The 25,433-nt window shown below is 44.3% G+C and overlaps 1 protein-coding gene across 2 annotated transcripts in view; it reads left to right on the top strand.

Moving 5' to 3' along the window:
- The window catches only part of eci2 (enoyl-CoA delta isomerase 2), a 226,393-nt gene that overhangs the window by 145,964 nt on the left and 54,996 nt on the right, over positions 1–25,433 (top strand). For both annotated transcript variants that reach the window (XM_068001778.1, XM_068001777.1), the window contains exon 5: positions 17,011–17,080. In XM_068001778.1, the coding sequence (XP_067857879.1) occupies positions 17,011–17,080 (70 nt within the window). The remainder of the gene's footprint in view (positions 1–17,010; positions 17,081–25,433) is intronic.

Genomic DNA, 25,433 nt, shown 5'->3' with positions numbered 1-25,433 from the left:
GAATCATTGGCCTAGAGCTTCCTCTGTGGGTGCAACCCGGAAGTTAGATCCAAAATGCACCCATTCTTGGGCCCATTCTACCATTGTCCAGTTACGCTCAAAATTCATGTGACTCTCATTAGTATACGTCCGAATGTAAAATCAGCATGAATCAGCATAAACAATAGAGGCCCAAGGAAAGCGCTGAACTCGCACCATCTATTTCTTTTAAGTATGAAAATTAAAGTTTTAATTCATTCATGCACATTAGGCATAGTGGGCCGGGTCTTGCTGGAAAAATAACAGCGTGTTAACGACGCACGGTGTTATTAATGTGCAAATCAACCAGTAAGTTCAGGGGATTAAGAGATAGGCCATGAGTTGCAAATCTCCAGAACTTGCTGGTCAATTTATGCCCCTCTGTTGTATGCTGTGCACAAACAGCATCTCACCTTCAGCCTCCCCGTTCTATTTAAGAACTTGCTGGATTTGCATATTATTTACCCATTAAACTCACCACAGAAACTTAAGACTGGTAGTTAACAGCACGGGTACCTTTTTAACGACATGATAATTGTTAATGCAATGCCAATCAACCTCTCTACCAGAAATTGAACAATTTACACTGTGGAATCTCATTCCTTCAGGTGGTAAATTGTTCTTAAAGATTTTTAAAATGTCAAATTTTAATTTGTTTTTCCTTTTCTGTCTCTTTTTTTCTCCTAATCCAATCTTTCTTTCCCTCTCTATTTCTCTTTCTGTATCTGATTTGACTCATTCTCCCACTCTAATTCATCCTCCTTCTCAGTCGTTCCTCTGTTACTTTCTCAAACCTTAAATCTTATTAATTAAGGAGATACCATTGGTTCCACGGTTCATCGAGGTCCCAGATGCCCTCTTGCCCTCGCCATACCATTATCAGCTCGCACTTCAAGCAAGTTACAGTGCAAAAAATTTGAGCTGAAGGGTGCAGAAAAAAGTCTAACTAACGGGGCACACCACGAGATGTCCCGCTCCAGCAAGATCCGGCCCATCAAGTGAGAACCAGGCAGAATATAGAAAGTTCAGAGGGAAAGTGAAAAAGGAAATAAGAGGGGCAAAGAGAGAGCATGAGAATAGACTGGCGGCCAACATAAAAGGGAATCCAAAAGTCTTCTATAGGTATGTAAACAGTAAACGGGTAGTTAAAGGAGGGGTGGGGCCGATTAGGGACCATAAAGGAGATCTACTCATTGAGGCAGAGCGGATGGCCGAGGTACTAAATGAATACTTTGCAACTGTCTTTACCAAGGAAGATGATGTTGCCAGAGTCTCAGTAAAGGAAGATATAGTTGAGATACTGGATGGGCTAAAAATTGATATAGAAGAGGTACTAGAAAGGCTATCTGTACTTAAAGTAGATAAGTCACCCGGTCCGGATGGGATGCATCCTTGGTTGCTGAGGAAAGTAAGGGTGGAAATTGCGGAGGTACTGGCCATAATCTTCCAAACATCCTTAGATATCGGGGTGGTGCCAGAGGATGTGGAGAATTGCAAATGTTACACCCTTGTTCAAAAACGGGTGTAAAGATAAACCCAGCAACTATAGGGCAGTCAGTTTAACCTCAGTGGTGGGGAAACTTTTAGAAACGATAATCCAGGACAGAATTAACAGTCACTTGGACGAGTGTGGATTGATTAGGGAAAGCCAGCTTGGATTTGTTAAAGGCAAATCATGTTTAACTAACCTGATAGAGTTTTTTGATATATTAATGACTTGGACTTGGGTGTACAGGGCACAATTTTCAAATTTGCAGATGTCACAAAACTTGGAAGGGTAATAAACAGTGAAGAGGATAGTGATAGACTTCAAGAGGATATAGACAGGCTCGTGGCATGGGTGGACACATGGCAGATGAAATTTAACACAGAAAAATGCGAAGTGATACATTTTGGTAGGAAGAACAAGGAGAGGCAATATAAACTAGAGGGCACAACTCTAAAAGGGGTACAGAAACAGAGATCTGGGGGTATATGTGCACAAATCGTTGAAGATGGTAGGGCAGTTTGAGAAAGTGGTTAAAAAAAGCATACGGGATCCTGGGCTTTATAAATGGAGGCATAGAGTACAAAAGTATGGAGGTCATGATGAACCTTTATGAAACACTGGTTCGGCCACAGCTGGAATATTGTGTCTAGTTCTGGGCACTGCACTTTAGGAAAGATGTGAAAGTCTTAGAGGGGGTACAGAATGATTTCAGGGATGAGGGACTTCAGTTACATGGATAGACTGGAGAAGCTGGGGTTGTTCTCCTTGGAACAGAGAAGATTGAGAGGAGATTTGATAGAGGTATTTAAAATCATGAAGGGTCTAGACAGAGTAGATAGAAAGAAACTGTTCCCATTGGCGGAAGGGTCAAGAACCAGAGGACATAGATTTAAGGTGATTGGCAAAAGAACCAAAGGTGACATGAGGAAAATCTTTTTTACACAGCGAGTGGTTAGGATCTGGAATGCACTGCCCGAGGATGTGGTGGAGGCAGATTCAATCATGGCCTTCAAAAGGAAATATTTGGAGGGCTACGGGAATAGGGCAGGGGAGTGGGACTAGCTGAATTGCTCTTGCATAGAGCCGGCGTGGACTCGATGGGCCAAATGGCCTCCTTCTGTGCTGTAACCTTTCTATGTTTTAAAAACTTGCAGTTAGGGAAGCTTTCCCATTTTTAATGTGACTTATACTTATGCCATACAAATGCATTCAAAGAAACAGGAAATACAGTTCAGGTCTCAGTTTTTTAAAATGCTCATAAAATTGCAATAAAATAACAGAAAAATGACTGTTTCCTGCTGCGCCTGAAAATCTGGCTGTAATTTGAAGAGAGCTTCTGAGCAAGCGCAATTGCAGGAAACTCACATAGAAGACTCTAACTTGGGGGCGGGGGCCTTATTATGGGCGGAGATGCATTCAGGCAGAGTGATTGATAGACGATTGTAAAAGATCAAGATTTGTATTGTACTTATGAGAGTAACTTCCATCCAAAATTCTGTAATCTATTAGGCCGTGTATTTACTTTTCCCCAGATTGTACGTGTAAATACATGGGAAATTCCAGGCCATTAATTGGTAACCGAGTGGACTCCAGCTGCTTGCTTACACTTTGCATTCTTTATTGTTCTTACATCTCCTAGCAACGTGTTGTAGTGTGGGACCGGTAGATGCTGCAGGACCTCAAACAAAGCATGTATATTTACAGTATGGAGGCACTTTACAGTAAAATAAAAACAAAAACAAAAAAGTGGAAAAAATAGGAGTTTACCAAAATATGCAACATTATGGAACTTCAGAAATTGTATGTGAAAATTCAAATTCTACAAGCTCAACCTATGTTTATTTATCAACTTGTGATATGAGATGGATGCTGTAATTCTAGAACAATGGGTAAATCATTAAAGATGATTCTTTGTGAGATATTGCCCATTGATCGTTCCATCCCATGCCACATAACAGCATCTTCTTGGGATAAAGTGGCAGTTTTCTTGTTGTCAGCAGCTTGTGACTGCCATGCACTTTGGTATTTAGGCATTTTTCTTTGTGTTGTCTAAAAGTTAACTACGTGGTTAAATACTGAATCACCCTGAAGTCACTTGGTTTCAAGAATTGTGTGAAATTTATATGGATGTTTACCATCAATGACATTCTAAATGCCTCTTGTGCTTCTTATGTTTAGATGTAGCAGATTGTTCTTACTGGCCTTGGCTTTTCCACCTAAGCCTGGAGGAACAGGCTCTGAAGGGAAACATGGAGATGGCAAAAATGCTGAACAAATATTTTGTTTCAGTCTTTACGGTAGAGGACACTAAGAATATCCCAACACTGGACAAACACGGGGCCCTAGGAGGGGAGGTGCTAAATACGATTAAAATCACTAAGGAATTGGTACTCAGTAAATTAATGGGTCTCAAGGCGGATAAATCCCCTGGACCTGATGGCTTACATCCTAGGGTCTTGAGGGAAGTGGCAGTAGGGATTGTGGATGCTTTGGTAATAATTTTCCAAAATTCCCTGGACTCGGCAAAGATCCCAGCAGATTGGAAAACTGCTAATGTAACACCCTTATTTAAAAAGGGTAGTAGGTAGAAGGCTGGAAATTATAGACCAGTTAGCCTAACATCTGTGGTGGGTAAAATTTTGGAGTCTATTATTAAGGAGACAGTAGCGGAACATTTGGATAAACATAATTTAATAGGGCAAAGTCAGCATGGCTTTACGAAGGGGAAGTCATGTCTGACAAATTTGCTAGTGTTCTTTGAGGACATAACGTACAGGGTGGATAAAGGGGAACCAGTGGACGTAGTGTATTTAGACTTCCAGAATGCATTCAACAAGGTGCCTCATAAAAGATTATTGCTCAAGATAAAGAATCACTGGATTGGGGTAATATTCTGGCATGGGTGGAGGATTGGTTATCTAACAGGAAGCAGAGAGTTGGGATAAATGGTTCGTTCTCGGACTGGCAACCAGTAGCCAATGGTGTTCCGCAGGGGTCGGTGCTGGGTCCCCAACTCTTTACAATCTATATTAACGATTTGGAGGAGGGGACCGAGTGTAACATATCAAAGTTTGCAGATAATACAAAGATGGGAGGGAAAATAGAGAGTGAGGAGGACATAAAAAACCTACAAGGGGATATAGACAGGCTGGGTGAGTGGGCGGAGATTTGGCAGATGCAATACAATATTGGAAAATGTGAGGTTATGCACTTTGGCAGGAAAAATCAGAGAGCAAGTTATTATCTTAATGGCAAGAAACTGGAAAGTACTGCAGTACAAAGGGATCTGGGGGTCCTAGTGCAAGAAAATCAAAAAGCTAGTATGCAGGTGCAGCAGGTGATCAAGAAGGCCAACGGAATGTTGGCTTTTATTGCTAGGGGGATAGAATATAAGAACAGGGAGGTATTGCTGCAGTTATATAAGGTATTGGTGAGTCCGCACCTGGAATACTGCATACAGTTTTGGTGTCCATACTTAAGAAAAGACATACTTGCTCTCGAGGCAGTACAAAGAAGGTTCACCCGGTTAATCCCGGGGATGAGGGGGCGGACATATGAGGAGATGTTGAGTAGATTGGGACTCTACTCATTGGAGTTCAGAAGAATGAGAGGCGATCTTATTGAAACATATAAGATTGTGAAGGGGCTTGATCGGGTGGATGCGGTAAGGATGTTCCCAAGGATGGGTGAAATTAGAACTAGGGGGCATAATCTTAGAATAAGGGGCTGCTCTTTCAAAACTGAGATGAGGAGAAACTTCTTCAGTCAGAGGGTAGTAGGTCTGTGGAAATTGCTGCCCCAGGAAGCTGTGGAAGCTACATCATTAAATAAATTTAAAACAGAAATAGACAGTTTCCTAGAAGTAAAGGGAATTAAGGGTTACGGGGAGCGGGCAGGAAATTGGACATGAATTTAGATTTGAGGTTAGGATCAGATCAACCATGATCTTATTGAATGGCAGAGCAGGCTCGAGGGGCCGATTGGCCTACTCCTGCTCCTATTTCTTATGTTCTTATGAAGCTGGGAACTCATTGTTTAAGAGAATAACTGCTGCAGTAATGAGTCCAAGGAAGCTTCAGAAATATCTGTGCAGCAGCTAAAGCTGTCAGACCCCCAGTATCTGGGCTTTGTTTGAACTGACCAGACTAGATTACCTTCATCTATTCAGCAGCACCTTCAATCAGTGTGATAGGGCACCAATAAAGTTTGCTAGTTCTTTTCCCCACTATAACAAGAAGTGGGCACTTGGCATAATCCAGTACTGAGACAAAAAAAAGAGGGTGTAGTTCCAGACAGTAGCTTGTCACAGCATGCACATGTGATTCACTATAGATTGGTAGATGCAGATTAAAATATTGTACAGCACAGCAACAGGCTGATCACCCCAATTAGTCTATGCCAGTGTTTAGACTCCACACGAGCCTCTTCCCAAGCTCCCCTCGCATCCCTCTATACCCTTCTCCCTTCATCCCCTTCTCCTTCATGTGTGGATGTAGTTTCTGCTTAAGTGTTTCAGATGGAGGCTGTAATGGTACTTTTGTAAGGCAAAGCTCCCAGCGTGAAGCCTTGGTAGATTGCAAAATGGGTTGTAGAATTAACTTTATAGTATAGCCTTATTGCCAACCTGTTTTGTTGTCTGTAGAAAGCCTCACTAATTTCTCCTTCTGCACCTATAAGAGAAAGCAGGGGGAAATTGGTTGATGGGAATTGGGGGAAATTCAGCCTTTGCTATATGAATGCATGTTGGTGTCATCATCCTACTTCATCCTTTTTCCCCTTGTCCTCTTGGCTTGTACACAGTTATGTGAGCCACAGTTATGTTCAAATCATGCAAACTGATTTTGACTGCTAGAAATTTGGCAAGAAGTGTATGCTGGAAGGATACATCAACTTAAACTCAAGCACTGTTCTGCGTGTGTATGATTTTTTAAAATGGCATTTCAACGTATTTGTACATGCTTGAATCACATTGAAGTTACTTTTTCCATGGTCTGCATGAAGTTGGAGCAGTAACATGATTTTTCTAGAACCTTTGATAGAGTATGGTATTGCAGCCTTTTCCAGCGTATCTGCCGAATCACCTAAAACTGGATGTGCAACTTCTTCAGATGGTGTGAATATCCAGTTACAATTTGTTTGTTATCACAGTACCTATGCAGGGAGCCTGTGTGAAGTTGGGTTTGTTTCTTATCCATCCTTAAACTGGTGCATGTCATGAAAAGTGACATTGTTTTCTTTGACACCATCAACTGCAGTGTGGTTGGTTCTATATCTAAAAGACAAGTGCTGGTTAAATCACTTCAGGCAGACATAGACCGGATTCAGTTGTTGGCAAACAAATTGAATGTAATCTTCAGACATGAAATAACTCTGTTGAGAAAGATTGACAATGTGATGAATAGAGAATTGGTCACAATTTTAATCATAAAGGATATATATATTTTAATAACTTTGTGTAGGAAACAGGCAGTCACTTCAAATTTTGTTTGTTACAGAAGCCAGTCTGTCAGAGATGAGCTGTGGCTTGCAAGTCATGAAGTGATAGTAAGATGCTTTTCAATTGGAAACATGTTCACCTGCATGCTTTTTTCAGTGGCAGGTCTATTGTAAGGCTACAAGAGGTACACCCCCAGCCAGCATGCATCCCCTGTATTTGACAATCTGAAACAATGGAGAAATACATACTTGGTCCTGGTTGAACTTCAGTGGGGATAGAAGTATATCTTGGATGGTCTTGTTTCAGTTCATCAGAGAAAGGCCAGCGACTTTATGGAGGTATAGCGAAAGAGCCTTACATAAAACGATAGCTAGCAGATGCTGGGGGAATTTTAACCCCCAAGAATGGGTGGGTAGTTAAAAATTATTTGATTTATGAAGCGCGACCGCAAGCCAGCTCCAACATGCCCAGGCGCGTTTGGATGCGTGCAAGTAACGTATTCGCTGCAGTCGGAACCTTAATTAATTCAGGTGGGTGGGTATTTATAGCATCAATTAACGTCCTTGTGGGACATTAAGTAGGTCTTTTTAAATTGAATTTAACTTAACTTTAAATTTAAAGTCTCCAGCACGGGTTTCCCAGGGATCGTGAATCTCGCCAGTGAAACAGAGGTGTGATTGAGCCACGGTGTATGTGGGTATTTAAACTTGTGATTGCCCCATCTGAATAAAAGTTCAGTTATTACAACTGGTGTCTCAATTGCGTCTGGCAAACATTTGGCAGAGAGTTCTTGTGTTGATAGAGCTTTTTCAAAACTTTTTGGACCCTTTCAAACTGACAAGATCAGGATGGGAGTGGCGGAATGGATGTATTCGAGTGGGCATCTGAGGAGGAAGAAAATGACCATCCACGGCAGCGACGTTGTGCTGCGTTGGGATCTGCAAGTGCACAAGAGAGAGACGCACAACAAAGATCTGGAAAACAGCCGAGAGAAGAGCTGAGTGGAGAACAGCAGAGAGAGGAGCAACAGAGGGGCCGAGGTCGCAGGAGGCACTACGCACATGAGAGAGTCCTCTCTGAGGAGCAGTGCCTACACAGGCTCAGATTGAGCCTTGAAGAAGAGCTGCTCCCTGTTAGACCCGGTGGCCACACATTGCTTGTTGCAGTAAAAGTCACTACTGCCCTCATTTTCTTTGCCTCTGGCTCATTCCAGTGAGACATCTCCAGGGTATGTCAGTCGTCTGCACATAAATGTATACGTTAGGTGACAGATGGGTTGTTTGCCAGGGCTCCACTTGCGTAAACTTCTCCCACACGACAATAGCCAGAATGAGCGGGTAGTCTGTTTTGCCTCTGGCTGGTTTCCTACATGTACAGGGCGCAATCGATTGCACGCACGTGGCAATCCGAGGACCACCACATGAACCAGGAGTTTTCATCAATCGAAAGGGATTTCACTCCATCAATGCACAGTTGGTGTGCAACCACAATAAGAGACTTATGCAGGTATGTGCCAGATTCACGATGCGTTTATACTGTGGCAGTCCAACATTCCAGACCTCTTTCAAACAGGAGACAAACATGAGGGCTGGCTCATTGGAGACAAGGGATACCCCCTTAAAACTTGGCTCATAAAACCTGTGAGGAACCCCACCAATGAGGCATAAGAGTGATACAACCAGAGCCACATGACCACCAGGTGTGTCATCAAGCAAGCCATCAGCATGTTGAAGATGCGCTTCAGGTGCCTGGATATGTCTGGAAATGGCCTTCAGTACTGGTTAGCGAGGGTGTCGAGAATCATATTGATGTGCTGCACAAGGTTTAGAGGTGGAGGACGATGAAAGCACTCGTCAATCATCCTCTGATGATGACAACATTGAGGAGGATGATGAGCAATATGAAGATGGAGCACCCATCGCCAGACCAGCCGTGTGCGTTGCTGCCAGGGAGGCCTTATATCTCTCAGGTTCTATTAGAGTGGGAAAAAAGAGACAATGAAATACTCAGGCCAGCTCCCACCACCCACCCCCACCCCCACACATCCGTCCACTGGGTACCATCACATATTGGCATCCATCGTGGAGCAGATGAAAGGGCGTGTTAGCACTCGGGACACAATAATGGGCAAGACATGGAAGTGGTGCTAATCAATAAATTTCATGTGCCAATATAAAATAAAGGAGCTTTACAACATAACATTTCTTAAAACACCCATGTGCACACTCTTGGTGAATTATAATTGCTTGAACTTGCACTTCCTACAGCTTCTACCTGGTGTATCCCCTGTTACTTCAGCAGAGGTAGAGGCAGGCTGCTCAGATCTCTGCCGTGACAGCTGAGATGCTTTTGGCCTACGACCTCTGGGTTTGGAGCCCATGAGGGCCGCCGCGCCCAAGACTGCTCCACCTCCACCTGCACCTGTACAGGGCAGACTCGGCCACTGGGAAAGGAGGCAGCATGTCAGGTGCTGGTTATGGGGGGGGGGGGACAACAGGTGAGATGTGGGAGCACTTTGAATGGAGTTCCCACTTCCATGTCCCCTTTTGATACCATCCCTCCTACCACTCTGCTGGAGAGCAGCTTGCTGCAAATCAGGGAGGCATTGTAAGGCCATGGATAAGGTATCGATCATCCTGTTTAAGGTGGCAGACATGTTGCCTTCCAAAGTCTGCATGGCCGTGGTCAAGGCCTGCATAGACTCATTTGAGAGCCATGCTTGAAGCTCCATGGAGATGGCCCCTCTCCATGGCAGACATTCTCGCAATTACCTGAGACATCTATCCATTAATGTTGGAGTTGGACCGCTGTTGTGGAGTGTGTGCGTGGCACGTTTTCCAGTAGCTTGCAAAGTTGCAGCTGCATGTCACTCATTCTCATTCTCAATGATGCCCCCCACCGAGGTACAGATCTGTGTCCAGCTGAGCAGAGCTTGGACAGGAGTGTGCCCCCCCCACCCGGCGCGGACACTTCACAGCTGCCCCTGCCACCAGTGTCTTCTCGTGCTCATTTGAGAGTTGGGAATCACCAGGTGAAAAACCAATTAACTGTCTAACAGGATTCACCAAAATGTGTGTATTTGCGCTGGTGCATGGCTGTATGTCCTGTGACGGTGCACTCTCAGAAGGAATGAGTTCCTCCTGAGGAATTGTCATGAATTTCTGCAGATTGTTCTTGTAGACTTGAAGGCCCCAGAAAATAAAAGAAAGCGATCTGAATTAGTCATGGCAAAGTAACAATCTTGCCAATCACCATACTCAGTTTTCTGAATATTTCATCATTGACTGAACTAAGTCGTCATGTGTGTGAAAGATGTTTAAATTCTGTCACCATGCATCTGTGAGTTCCCAGTCTGTCCATCTCGGATTGAGAGGAATGCAGATGTGCCACTAATCTCCATGGCGGCGTCCTCTGCATCTGTGAGCTAGACTATTTGTGGAGGGCCACCTCCAGTCCTCTATCTCTCCCTTGCGTTTTGCGCACTCCTCCTACAAGGAGCGAAAGAACAGAACTGAGACTGACTGACGGTCACGTACTCACCTGACGGATGCAGTACTTTGGGTGAGGGTGACTATCAGACAGATGAATCACATTGCATAAGGATTGATGTGAGTGGCAATGGTGGATGGATAAATGGGGAGAGAGGAAGTGCATAGAAAGTGAAGGATGGGTGCTGCTGAAACTTAAGTGGGTGTGAGGAGTGATGTGATGGAGTATGCTTGGCAAGACAGAGTAAGAGGGAGGTGTTGTACACCACAGGATGTAGGTGAATCAGCAACTGTACTCATTTTTCCAAACCTGGTTAGGTCATTAAAGCGCTTCCTGCACTACAGCCAAGACAGGGGCACCATGCTCCCGCTGCTCACCTCCTCAGCCACCTCCAGCCATGCCTTCTTGGTAGCAGAACCAGGTTTCTTCTTCCCATTGCTGGATAAATTCCCTCCTAGTCCTCAATGCATCCAGCAGTACTTCAAGCGAAACATCTGTGAATCTAGGTGCTGGCCTTACTCTCTGTGAATCCATGGCTTCACATCGTCCTTTCCTCCCAATCCATTTTTGCATTGGCCCTTTAAATAGTCGACTTCAGATTGCATCATGTGGATGCGCAATACGCCCGCAGTGCAACTTGGAGGCGTGAAACCCGGAAGAAAATATTTATTGCTTCAGTTAAGTTGCCATCCCCATCCCCGCTGCTCCCTTCCCATGTTAAAATCCAAACCCCCATCTCCAATCCAGTGGTGCGAAGAGAATTAACAGAGGGCCATGTTTCTTCTTTTCTGTATTTTGTATTGAGAAGGAATAGATTCTATTATCTGTTATATTTCATGGCTAATTCGGTATTGCTATTTTCTAATAAGCCTATTCTGTAGTTTACAGCCTAACCCGTGGTCTGGTGGAATGTTTATTGTACTACTTTCTGAAGCTCAGGAGGTCGCAAGAGGATTTGTGGCACATCTAGCAAGCTAAATAAAGTACAGGATTTTCTATTCAACCCCTGTACTCACCGGATTGTCAGGTCATCCTTGGGTTTGTAGGGAACGAAGGCTTACATACACGCTGAACATGGGAGAGTAAAACCCCAAAACATAACGTTCTTTAATAAAATTACTGTTGATTCAGATTGACTGTGGTGTTGTCCACCTACTGTAGAAGTTGCAAACTGTTCAGTGGCAGACATTCTTCTGCTTGACTTGGTAGTCCAATCTGGTCTATCCTGGAAGGAACAAATGTGAAGATGGCTGGAAATGGAGATTAAAAAATTGTGAATCCTCATAAAAGCTCAACCTACTTGCCCCATTTGTAATGGAACATTTCAGAACTGGAAGGCTTCAGAGAAAACCCATCTCTTACTCCCAACGGGATAAGGGTAGCCTGCTCCATGTTGAGCCTTTTCTCTACACCATCACCAAACGGTTGTGCTCTGCAAGATTACAAATGCAATAATACAGTAGTACCACAAGAGTCGCCAATGTTCAAGGCAGATTTCCAGGTTTACGTCAGGAGCACAAAGAACTAATGTAGTTCCATCTCGACATTCACATTAATCCAAAAAATCCACACAGTATCAGTAGTTTTGCCTGTGACACTGTCTGCCAATATACGTACCTGGAAGTCTTTCTTTTATGCAGCAGTACAAATGCAGAGTTAACTGCGACTTGCTAAACCAGGGTACAACATAATGTATCAAAGCATGTCGCATAATTGTAGTCCATGGTCATTTACCATCAAATTTTGTGGTTCAGAATTAATTAATAGCCCCGATTTTATCTGAGTGCAATGGTGCAGGCGGTAAACTGAAAGGGCGTGAACCAATGGAACAGTCCCCTGCACTCTGGTAAGTCACAGGGAGTGGGTTTGGAAGGGCCTCATCATTGGGGGGAAGCCTGAGGCAGGAGAGGCCTAACCTTTCCTTTTGTAGGGCCTGGAAGAGCACTCCTGCTCAAAACTTTACTCTTTGGGCTCTTCAGATATGGACTCCTCTTCCCGTAAGGTTGGCCTGGCGAGAAATCCACAATGGCATCCCCGCGCCCGCCTCTGATTAAAATAGTAGTCGGGCTCCGATTACATCATCGGAGCCCAATCTGCATGTTTAAAGAAGGACTCCGCCAGTTTCCAGTGGATATCCTCCACCCTGCTTAGAAGAAAATCAGAACCTGTGGGAAGAGAGCGGGACCTCAGCGGGCAAGTCCCATGGGCTATTTTAACTGCCCACTCTCCCAATTTCTGCAAGGTGGGCAGGGTTATAATCGCCTCCAATATCTTTCAATTGTGTGTGTTCACTATCAAATTATGGAGTAAGTGTTTACTGAAATTCAGGTTTCATATAACAAATTGTTGCCACATACAGTTTCTACACTAAAACTGACAGCTGTGATCACAGTGCTATAATAATTCAAGACTGAATGACGTGGTATTGGAATGCAATGCTTCCAAAAACAGCTAAGTTATTTGTAAGAATACATAATAACGGTGGATGAGTGAACATGCCTATCCGTTTTAGTCATCAGCCTTGGCTCAGTGCCTTGGGAGTCAAAAGGTCGTAGATTCGAGCCCCAATTTAGGTATTAAACACGTAATTTAGGTTGACATTTCAGCGCAGTACTGAGGGAGTGTTGCACTGTCAAAGGTGCCGTCTTATGGATGAGATGTTAAATTGAGGTCCCATCTATCCTCACAGGAGGACATAGAAGATTCCATGACACTATTCGAAGAAGAGCAGGAAGTTCTCTTGGTTTTCTGGCCAACATTCTCTCAACCAACATCACTAAAACAGATCAACTGCTCATTATCACACTGCTATTTGTGGGACCTTGCTTGCACAAATTGGCAGTGTTTTCTGTGAAGCACTTTGGGACATCCTGAGGTTGTGAAAGGCACTATATTAATGCAAGTTCTTTCCTTCTTTCTAGAATGTGGACACTGTACTTTATTTAACCATGTTCACCCAGTGAGCTATCCCAGTGAGTTCTGACAAAGGGTCATTGACTTGAAACGTTAACTCAGTTTCTTTCTCCACAGATGCTGCCTGACTTGCTGAGTGTTTCCAGCATTTTCTGTTTTTATTTCGGATTTCCAGCATCCGCAGTATTGTGCTTTTGGTTTATTTTGTATGCAGTATCTGCAATATTTTGCTTTTGAGCTATTAAGGATGTTGGTGCGATTCTCTTTAACCACAACTAGCTATTGGTTAGCACATTGCGAAAATGTACTCTATATGTAATAAATTAAGTAGTAACAATTTAGTAGCAGAATGGAATTTCCTTACCAAGTGTTGAAATATTTTGGGTTAGTACAACTTAACAGCCTGCTTTAATCTACAAATATAGCTTGATCTTAAGAGCTCTTAATTGTGATGTTTAAAAAAAAATAATTTAGCCTCATCAAGGGAAGTAATGGGCAATGGAACACTTCTTCACTTTGAGCATGCCCAGGTGCAGAGTAAAGGTTCCTGAATACATCTCTAACGATGTATCTTAACACTAATCTCAGAACAGCATTGTCTATTGCTCCAGTGTTAGTTTTCCACACTGACTATGTTTATGGCCTCTCTGAATGAGGATGGCAATTTGAGTTAAATTGTAGTCTTTTAGTTCCAACTGGGTTGAGAATTCCCATCCTGATTTCACATAGGACCAACAAATAGAGGAGTCTTCAGCGCCAATTTACAATCCTGTCCAAATTAACTTTTTATCACCTGTGGTGCAGTCCCAAAGAGGACCACTTTCTTTTGGTGCACCTCCTGTCGCAGGGTCTCCAACTGTTCATGCAAGTGAGAAATGTGCCCCGCATGTCCATAATCCTGGACTAAATTAATTTTCACTTGGGTTAATTAATGATAGCCAACACTGATGCGTTAAAGGCAAATCGTGTCTGACAAACTTGATTGAGTTCTTTGATAAAATAACAGAGAAGATTGATGAAGGTAGTGTGGTTGATGTATATATGGGTTGATAAAGTGCCGTGTAATCGACTTGTTAGCAAAATTAAAGCCCACGGGATAAAATGAGCAGTGGCAACATGTATATGAAATTTGCTAAAAGACAGAAAGCAGAGAGAAGTGATTGGTTGTTTTTCAGACTACAGGGAAGTATACAGTGGTGTTCCCCAGGGGTCAGTATTAGGACCACTGCTCTTTTGATATATATTAATGATCTGGACTTGAGTATAGGGGACACAATTTCAAAGTTTACAGATAACACAAAACTTGGAAATGTAGTAAACAGTGAGGAGGATAGTAGCAGACTTCAGGGGGACATAGACAGGCTGGTGAAATGGGCAGACACATGGCAGATGAAACTTAATGCTGAGAAGTGTGAAGTGTTGCATTTTGGGAGGAAGAATGAAGAGAGGCAATATAAACTAAACGGGACAATTTTAAAGGTGCAAGAACAGACACCTAGGGGTTCACGTACATAAATCTTTGAATGTGGCAGGACAGGTTGAGAAAACATTTTTTTTAAAAAAGCATATGAGATCCTTGCCTTTATAAATAGAGTACAAAAGCAAGGAGGTTATGGTAAACCTTTATAAATCACTGGTTAGGCCTCTAGTGTATTGTGTCCAATTCTGGGCAGCACTCTATAGGAATGATGTCAAGGCCTTGGGGAGGGTGCAGAGGAGATTTATATCAGGGATGAGGGTCTTCAGTTATTTGGAGAGACTAGAGAAGCTGAGATTGTTTGCTTTAGAGCAGAGAAGGTTAATGGGAGTTTAATAGAGGTGTTCAAAATTATGAGGGGCTTTGATAGAGTGAATAAGGAGAAACCATTTCCACTGGCGTGAGGCTTGGTAACCAGAGGACGCAGATTTAAAATCTTTTCAAAAGAACCAGAGAGAAAATGAAGAGAATTTTTTTTTAATGCAGTGAGTTGTTATGATCTGGAATGCACTGCCTGAAAGGTTGGTGGAAGCAGATTCAGTAGTAACTTTCAAAAGGGAATTGGATATATACTTAAAGGCAAAATGTGCATGCTTATAGGGAAAGTGCAGGCGAGTAGGACTAATTCGATAACTCTTTCGAAGAGCCGGCACAGGCACGATGGGCTGAATGGCGTTCTTCTGTGCTGTAAAATTCTTTGACCCCGATATTTGCGTGGGAAGCATGTTTGCCGGGGCCAAATTCCTGGGAACACAGAGGTCCTGCCAAATTTACAGGCAGGACCTCATTATCATTTTTAATTCTGATTCTCTGGCCGGCTGCCAGGCGGGAAAACCAGCGATAGGAGGTCGCAGCCAGGGACCATTGGGAACGGTCCCCGACAAAGATCAGGGTTTGGAAGGAGGAGGGGAATGTCTGAGCACGGCAGTCAGGAAGGAGGGAGGCAAATATCGGGGCTTGGTGGGGGGGCGGTGTAGGAGGCTGGCAGATCAGGAGAGAGGGAAAGATTGGGGGTGGTGGGGGGGGGGGGGTCGGCCAAACGCGGCAACAAGGAGAGGCCTGTATCGGCAGAAGGTTAGCTTGAGGGACTGGGGGGAACGCTCCTACTCGTCCTGGCTCACAAGCAGAGCTATAAAAAGCACTTACCTGCTTGATCTGGCTGCTCCCATCTCCATTTTGCTGCGGGACACAGACATGCCACGCAACCCGGCGCCATAAAAACGCCAATGGACGTGTACGCAGCGGGTTGGGGTTGCGTGTCACGAATTTTAATTTTTAACTCCCTCCCGCCTATCGTGTAAGGGTTAATATCGACCCCTATGCCTCTGCTGAGCCGTTGTGAGAAATTAGAACATTTTCAACCACCGCCACAACTTCCCCTTCTTTCAAAACTTGTAGCCCTTTAAGAGCTGCTGCCTCACCAGACTTTGCTTTCCTTAACCAAGTATGTTACGTGTTTTTCCTGTGCCTGTAGTCTATTCAGTTTAGTGGTGGGCTTTAGATTGCAGCCCTGCTGGCATGAAATTGTGGCCCCAATTTAAAATGATCTTAACGTTTAAACAAGGCTGCATGTATCGTTTTACATGGCCTCGTTATTTGCTTCCAAATCACCCATCAGAAAAATAATCGTATGAGATTAGCCACCTGTGTTGCAAGGTCCTACTGGCCCTGTACAATTTACCTTTGCTTCATCAGTCTAGGCTGGATTCCAATGTGCATTTCAGAAGAGAAAGGGCAGTGTGCTAACTTACAGCACCATCCAGTCCCCAAAAGAACTCTGTTGTATTTACATTATTTACTTACAATTTTTATGGCCCCTTTTATTTAAAGAAATGAAATAAATTGATAATTAGTATATTCTTCTTGAGGTACATTTTTTTTTGTTTACATTGTCAAAGTTGCATGAAAGCTGTAAAACTTGCAATTACATACATGTATTTTAAACGTTGTATGATACCATTGGTAAGCAGGGTTACTCCTGATGAACACTACATTCAAATAAAAGGAGAATATTTTTTACTTGTATCAAATAGATCCTAAGTAGCCATCTAAATAGATTGAAGTATTACCTGGAAAAACTGGAAAGAGTTACACTTGATGTTTGGTTTGTTACATAAGTTGGCATGTTCATTTCTTTCTATTATTTGATAATAAAAAGTACCCTTAAAACAATCTTTTTTCATCCAGATGTATGAAGAAATTATGGAAGCACTTGAACAAGCTGCGAAAGATGATTCTACACTGACCGTAATGACAGGTATACTTCCTATTCAGTAGCTTCTACAATATTTTTTCTACGCCATTAAGCTTTTTTGTGTTTGGAGATTTGGTAACATAGAATCATAGATGCATAGAAAGGTTACAGCACGGAAAGAGGCCATTCGGTCCATCGAGTCCACTCCGGCGAAATGCAAGAGCAATTCAGCTAGTCCCACTCCCCTGCCCTATCCCCGTAGCCCTGCAAATTTTTTCCTTTCAGGTACTTGTCCAGTTCCCTTTTGAAGGCCATGATTGAATCTGTCTCCACCACTCTCTCGGGCAGTGCATTCCAGATCCTAACCACTTGCTGTGTGTAAAAAAAAAGTTTTTCCTCATGTCACCTTTGGTTCTTTTGCCAATCACCTTAAATCCATGTCCTCTGGTTCTTGACCCTTCCACCAATGGGAACAGTTTCTTTCTATCTACTCTGTCTAGACCCTTCATGATTTTGAATGCCCCTATCAAATGTCCTTGCAACCGTCTCTGTTCCAAGGAGAACAACCCCAGCTTCTCCAGTCTATCCACGTAACTACAGTCTATCATCCCTGGAATCGTTCTAGTAAATCTCTTCTGCATCCTCTCTAAGGCCTTCACATCTTGCCTGAAGTGCGGTGCCCAGAACTGGACACGTTACTCCAGTTGTGGCCGAACCAGTGTTTTATAAAGGTTCATCATGACTTCCATACTTTTGTACTCTATGCCTCTATTTATAAAGCCCAGGATCCGCTTTCTCAACCTGCCCTGTCACCTTCAACGATTTGTGCACATATACCCCCAGATCTCTCTGTTCTTGTACCCCTTTTTGAGTTGTGCCCTCTAGTTTATGTTATTGCCTCTCCTCGTTCTTCCTACCGAAATGTATCACTTCGCATTTTTCTGTGTTAAATTTCATCTGCCACATGTCTGCCCATGCCACCAGCCTGTCTATATTCTCTTGAAGTCTATCACTATCCTCCTCACTGTTTACTACCCTTCCAAGTTTTGTGTCATCTGCAAATTTTGAAATTGTACCCTGTACACCCAAGTCCAAGTCATTAATAGATATCAAGAAAAGCAATGGTCCCAGCACCGACCCCTGGGGAACACCACTGTACACCTCCCTCCAGTCCGAAAAACAACCATTCACCACTACTCTCTGTTTCCTTTCCCTTAGCCAATTCTGTATCCATGTTACTACTGCCCCCTTTATTCCATGGGCCACAATCTTGATGATAAGCCTACCATGTGGCACTTTCTCAAACGCCTTTTGAAAGTCCATATACACCACATCAACTGCATTGCCCTCATCTACCCTCTCTGTTACCACATCAAAATACTCTATCAAGTTAGTTAAACGCAATTTGCCCTTAACAAATCCGTGCTGGCTTTCCCTAATTAATCCACACTCGTCCAAATGACTGTTAATTCTGACCCAGATTATCGTTTCTATAAGTTTCCCCACCACTGAGGTTAAACTGACTGGCCTATAGTTGCTGGGTTTATCCTTTCACCCTTTTTTGAACAAGGGTGTAACATTTGCAATTCTCCAGGCCTCTGGCACCACCTCCGTATCCACAGATGTTTGGAAGATTATGGCCAGTACCTCCACAATTTCCACCCTTACTTCCCTCTGCAACCTAGGATGCATCCCATCCGGACCGGGTGACTTATCTACTTTAAGTACAGCTAGCCTTTCGAGTATCTTTTATCAAATTTTTTTTATTCGTTCATGGGATGTGGGTGTCACTGGCAAGGCCAGCATTTATTGCCCATCCCTAATTGCCCTTGAGAAGGTGGTGGTGAGCCGCCGCCTTGAACCGCTGCAGTCTGTGTGATGAAGGTTCTCCCACAGTTCTGTTAGGTGGGAAGTTCCAGGATTTTGACCCAGCGACGATAAAGGAACGGCGATATATTTCCAAGTCGGGATGGTGTGTCACTTGGAGAGGAATGTGCAGGTGGTGGTGTTCCCATGTGCCTGCTGCCCTTGTCCTTCTAGCATCATAGAAATCATAGAAAATTTACGGCACAGAAGGAGGCCATTCGGCCCATTGTGTCTGCGCCGGTTGAGAAATGAGCCATCCAGCCTAATCCCACTTTCCCACATTTGGTCCGTAGCCCCGCAGGTCATGGCTCTTCAGGTGCACATCCGGGTATTTTTTAAATGAGTTGAGGGTTTCTGCCTCTACCACCCTCTCAGGCAGTGAGTTCCAGACGCCCACCATCCGCTGGGTGAGAAGAAATTTCCTAATTTCTGCTCTAATCCTTCCACCAAACACTTTAAATCTATGCCCCCTGGTTATTGACCCCTCCGCTAAGGGAAATAGGTCCTTCCTATCCGCTCTATCTAGGCCCCTCATAATTTTGTACACCTCAATCAAATCACCCCTCAGCCTCCTTTGTTCCAAGGAAAACAACCCCAGTCTATCCAATCTGTCGTCATAGCTAAAATTCTCCAGTCCTGGCAACATCCTCGAAAATCTCCTTTGCACCCTCTCTAGTGCGATTACATCCTTCCTGTAATGTGGTGACTGGCCTAACTAGTGATTTATACAGTTCCAGCATAACATCCCTGCTTTTATATTCTGTGCCTCGGCTAATAAAGGAAAGTATTCCATATGCCTTCTTAAACCACCTTATCTACCTGTCCTGCTACCTTCAGGGATCTGTGACATGCACATTCTAGGTGGTAGAGGTTTGGGAGGTGCTGTCGAAGAAGCCTTGGCGAGTTGCTGCAGTGCATCCTGTCGATGGTACACACTGCAGCCACAGTGTGCCGGTGGTGAAGGGAGTGAATGTTTAGGGTGGTGGATGGGGTGCCAATCAAGCAGGTTGCGTTGTCCTGGATGGTGTTGAGCTTCTCGAGTGTTGTTGGAGGTGCACTCATCCAGGCAAGTGGAGAGTATCCCATCACACTCCTGACTTCTGACTTGTGCCTTGTAGATGGTGGAAAGGCTCTGGGGAGTCAGGAGGTGATTCACTCGCCGCAGAATACCCAGCCTCTGACCTGCTCTTGTAGCCACTGTATTTATGTGGCTGGTCCAGTTAAGTTTCTGGTCAGTAGTGACTCCCAGGATGTTGATGGTGGGGGAATTCGGCAATGGTAATGCCGTTGAACGTCAAGGGGAGATGGTTAGACTCTCTCTCTTGTTGGAGATGGTCATTGCCTGGCATTTGACTAGCACGAGTGTTACTTGCCACTTATCAGCCCAAGCCTGGATGTTGTCTAGGTCTTGCTGCATGCGGGCACGGGCTGATCATTGTCTGAGGGGTTGCGAATGGAACAGAACACGGTACAATCATCAGCAAACATTCCCATTTCTGACCTTTTATGGAGGGAAGGTCATTGATGAAGCAGCTGAAGATGGTTGGGCCTAGGACACTGCCCACCGATGCGCAGTTTGGGTTTCGCCAGGACTACTCGGCTCCAGACCTCATTACAGCCTTGGTCCAAAAATGTACAAAAGAGCTGAATTCCAGAGGTGAAGTCAATGGAATGAGGGGGAAAACTCTCCAGTAGCTGGAGTCATACCTAGCACAAAGGAAGATGGTAGTGGTTGTCGTGGGGCTGAGATGATTGGCCTCCAACAAGCACTACCGTCTTCCTTTGTGCTAGGTATGACTCCAGCTACTGGAGAGTTTTTCCCCTCATTCCCATGGTCTTTAATTTTACTAGGGTTCCTTGGTGCCACACTCGGTCAAATGCTGCCTTGATGTCAAGGGCAGTCACTCTCACCTCACCTCTGGAATTCAGCTCATTTGTCCATGTTTGGACCAAGGCTGTAATGAGGTCTGGAGCCGAGTGGTCCTGGCGAAACCCAAACTGCGCATCGGTGAGCAGGTTATTGGTGAGTAAGTGCCGCTTGATATCACTGTCGATGACACCTTCCATCGCTTTGCTGATGATTGAGAGGTGACTGATGGGGCGATAATTGGCCGGATTGGATTTGTCCTGCTTTTGTGGACAGGACATACCTGGGTAATTTTCCACATTGTCGGGTAGATGCCAGTGTTGTAGCTGTACTGGAACAGTTTGGCTAGAGGCACGGCTAGTTCTGGAGCACAAGTCTTCATCACTACAGCCGGGATGTTGTCGGGGCCCATAGCCTTTGTTGTATCCAGTGCATTCAGCCGTTTCTTGATATCAGGTGGAGTGAATCGAATTGGCTGAAGACTGGCTTCTGTGATGGTGGGGATATTGGGAGGAGGCCGAGATGGATCATCCACTCGGCACTTCTGACTGAAGATGGTTGCAAACGCTTCAGCTTTGTCTTTTGCACTCACATGCTGGATTCTGCAATCATTGAGGATGGGGATGTTCACAGAGCCTCCTCCTCCCATTGTTTAATTGTCCACCACCATTCACGACTCGATGTGGCAGAGCTTTGATCTGAACCATTGGTTGTGGAATCGCTCAGCTCTGTCTATAGCATGTTTCTTCAACTGTTTAGCATGCATGTAGTCCTGTGTTGTAGCTTCAGCAGGGCCACTCCCTCCTGACTGTATATCACTGTACTGCCACCTCTGGTGGGTCTGTCCTGCCGGTGGGACAGGACATACTAGACGGGACTAGTCTGTGGGACAGCTCTCTCAATTTTGGTACAAGTCCCCAGATGTTAGTGAAGAGGACTTTGCAGGGTCGACTGGGCTTGGTTTGCCTTTGTCGTGTCCAGTGCCTAGTGGTCCGATGCAGGGTGGTCCTTCCGGTTTTATTCTTATAACTTTTTAGCCCAAGCAGTATCTCAACTATATCTTCCTTTACTGAGACTCTGGCAGCATCTTCTTCCTTGGCAAAGGCAGATGCAGAGTACTCATTTAGTACCTTGGCCATCCCCTCTGCCGCCATGAGTAGATCTCCTTTATGGTTCCTAATCGGCCCAACCCCTCCTCTTACTGTTTACATGCCTGCAGAAGTCTTTTGGATTCCCTTTTATTTTGGCTGCCAGTCTATTCTCATACTCTCTCTTTGCCCCTCTTATTTCCTTTTTCACTTCCCCTCTGAACTTTCTATATTCTGCCTGGTTCTCACTTGTGTTGTCAACCTGACATCTGTCATATGCCCCTTTTTTCCATTTCATCTTACTCACTATCTCTTTTGTCATCCTGGGAGGCTTTAGTTGCCCTACCCTTCTGCCTCGTGGGAATGTGCCTAGACTGTACCCCAACCATCTCCTCTTTATAGACCGCCCACTATTCAATTACAATTTTGCCTGCCAACCTTTGATTCCAAATTACCCAGACCAAATCTGTTCTCATCCCATTGAAATTGGCTCTCCTCCAATTGAGTATTTTTACTTTAGAGTGGTCCGTATCCTTTTCCATAGCTATTCTAAACCTTATGATACTATGGTCGCTGCTCCCTAAAGGTTCCCCCACTGACACTTGGCCCACCTCATTCCCTGGAACCAAGTCCAGCAATGCCTCCTTCCTCATTGGGCCAGAAATGTACTGGTTAAGAAAGTTATCGTGAACACATTTCAAAAATTCCTCCCCCTCTTTGCCCCTTATTATTATTGTTCTCCCAGTCTATATTAGGATAGTTGAAGTCCCCAGTTATCACTACTCTATAGCTTTTGCACCTCTCTGTAATTTCCTGGATCGCAAGTGTAAGGTGCAACTCAGAATTCTTCCAACCACACCTTCACTATTACTAACTGTGAATAACGCCTAATGTACTTTATATAGGTTGGTTTGACTCTTGCCTCAGAGTAGACAAAAGTAAGGGTCAAGTCCCATTCCAGGACTTGAGCACAATATCTAGGCTGACACTTCAGTGCAGTATGGAAGGGTGTGACCATGTCAGAGGTGCTATCTTTCAGATGAGTGATTAAACACTGTTCAGGTGGAAGCAAAAGATGCTATGGCATTATTTATTTATTTTTTAAAATTCGTTCACGGGATGTGGGCGTCGCTGGCAAGGCCGGCATTTATTGCCCATCCCTAATTGCCCTCGAGAAGGTGGTGGTGAGCCGCCTTCTTGAACCGCTGCAGTCCGTGTGGTGACGGTTCTCCCACAGTGCTGTTAGGAAGGGAGTTCCAGGATTTTGACCCAGCGACAATGAAGGAACGGCGATATATTTCCAAGTCGGGATGGTGTGTGACTTGGAGGGGAACGTGCAGGTGGTGTTGTTCCCATGCGCCTGCTGCTCTTGTCCTTCTAGGTGGTAGAGGTCGCGGGTTTGGGAGGTGCTGTCGAAGAAGCCTTGGCGAGTTGCTGCAGTGCATCCTGTGGATGGTGCACACTGCAGCCACAGTGCGCCGGTGGTGAAGGGAGCAGGAAAGTTCTTTCAGTGTCCTGGCCAACATTTATCCTTCAATCCAACACCATCAAAACAAATTATCTGGTCACTTATCTCATTGCTGTTTGTGGTAATTTGCTGTGTGCAAATTGGCTGCTAAGTTTGCTTACATGACAACAGTTACTACATGTCTAAAAAAAAATGTTTTGGCTTTGAAGCGCTTTGGAATGTCCTGAGAACATGAAAGGCGCTATATAAATGCAATTTTTTTTCTTATTTCTTTCTTGAGCCATAAAGTCCCATATTTGATTTGTTCTCTGTGCTTAGTTATCTGATCACAGCTGTGGTAGCCTTAGGTGTGCTGCAGCTAGTTTCAGTTCCTGTGGACTAAAAAGGGAGAAGGCCACCCAGGGTTTCCACTCCTGATACCAGCCAGTGGTCTATGCTGGAAACATCATATGTGTGGATATTAGGTGAGGACAGGATCAAGCTCGTTTTGATGCCCACATAGAATTTTAAGCCCAGGAACAGGCCCAACTAGTTTATGCTCCAACGAGCCTCCTCCCACCTTACTTCATCTCACCCTATCAACATATCGTTTTATTTATTTCTCCCTTATGTACTTATCAAGCTTCCCTTTAAATGCACCTGTGGTCTGCCAACAGTCAATATGTACGTTTGGACATGAGAAATGGGAAAAATATTAGAAGGGAACTGGCTCCCATGGAACCAATCCTCAGCTTAAGAAAGAAAAAAAATACAGAAGGGGTGAGTTTTTTTTTCTTGTCCTTTGGGCCACGCAGCTTTAAAGGAACTATCTGCCAAAAATAAATAATCACTAGCAATTTATTAGACATATAGGTGTCGAAAGAAACCCATGCCCCTTCTGGGTTGCACTCGCCCTAAATCCGCAAAGTAGGTCATGGCCTTGTATCGGGAACTCCGCAGGGTCTTGTAAGGGGTGAAATTTCCTCCTGTCCCTTGCAAGACCAGCAACATGGGAGGGGACTCTCGATTCTAGGAAATCCCACATATCTGGCCTTTCAGTTAGCGAGTGCATATTTGGCGGCGGTACCAAGCATACCTGATCTCCAATTGACAATTGTGGCGCCCATATATTGATCCCAACTAGTGGACCAGGCCAGCTTTATGACCTGAATCCCCAACGAAAAGAGTTAATTTTTAAAAAAATTGTTTAATTGTGAACCCCTTACAAAGGAAGCCATTGTTGCCCCCTTCTCTTTTCTCCCCACTCACCCCCGCACCCAGCCAGCCATTTGTCTACTGCAGTTAGTGACATTCAGGGCCAGGCGGATGCCCCGAGTGGTGCCATTGCTGCATAAATTAAGGGACATCCCCTGAACCCATGGATTTTGGCAGTGGCAGCCCTGGGTGTCCCAAGCAGGCATATCCCAATACTTGTGCTAGACCAGATTCAAAATTTCAGTTGCAATCAGCTGATTCAATACAGCCTGGGGATTGAACCTGGGACATTTCTGTTCTATATGGCATAGTTTCATGTTGGACAGTGTATTTGTCAATTGAATCATCGAGGGAACTGCTAGATCGATTTGAGTGTTGTTTATCAGCCAGCTGATTAGTGTTATGATTCAAGCTTTCCCTTTTCTCATGCCCAATGCAAAAGTCAGCTCCCATAGACAAGCATTCTTGCTCCATATGAGCCCAAGTGTAATCTAATTCACAAAGTCTTTTACTGTTCAATTTATATGTAGGATTCCCACTATGCACCCACATTCCTTCAGAAGACGATGAATATCAGTTACCACAAACACTTTAGTATCAGACTGAAACGAACCATGTACAGGAAAGCCATTTGTCAAAGTCAAGTAATTTTAAACTGCATGAAAAAAAAGCGGTCAAACCAGTTGGTTGAGTTCCTTTGGTTTGACCTTACCAACTTCTCAAGTAAAGGACATCATGCACATCCAAATGGGACTCATGAGTAAGGACTTGCACAACACCAGGTTATAGTCCAACAGTTTTATTTTAAATCACAAGCTTTCGGAGCTGTCCTCCTTCGTCAGGTGACGAAGGAGGAAAGCTCCGAAAGCTTGTGATTTAAAATAAAACTGTTGGACTATAACCTGGTGTTGTGCAAGTCCTTACATTTGTCCA

The sequence above is a fragment of the Heptranchias perlo genome, chromosome 2 (assembly GCF_035084215.1).
Source record: "Heptranchias perlo isolate sHepPer1 chromosome 2, sHepPer1.hap1, whole genome shotgun sequence".
Classification (NCBI taxonomy): Eukaryota; Metazoa; Chordata; class Chondrichthyes; order Hexanchiformes; family Hexanchidae; genus Heptranchias; species Heptranchias perlo.
The sequence above is the reverse complement of the archived record's forward strand: the minus strand, read 5'-3'. Positions and strand labels throughout refer to the sequence as shown.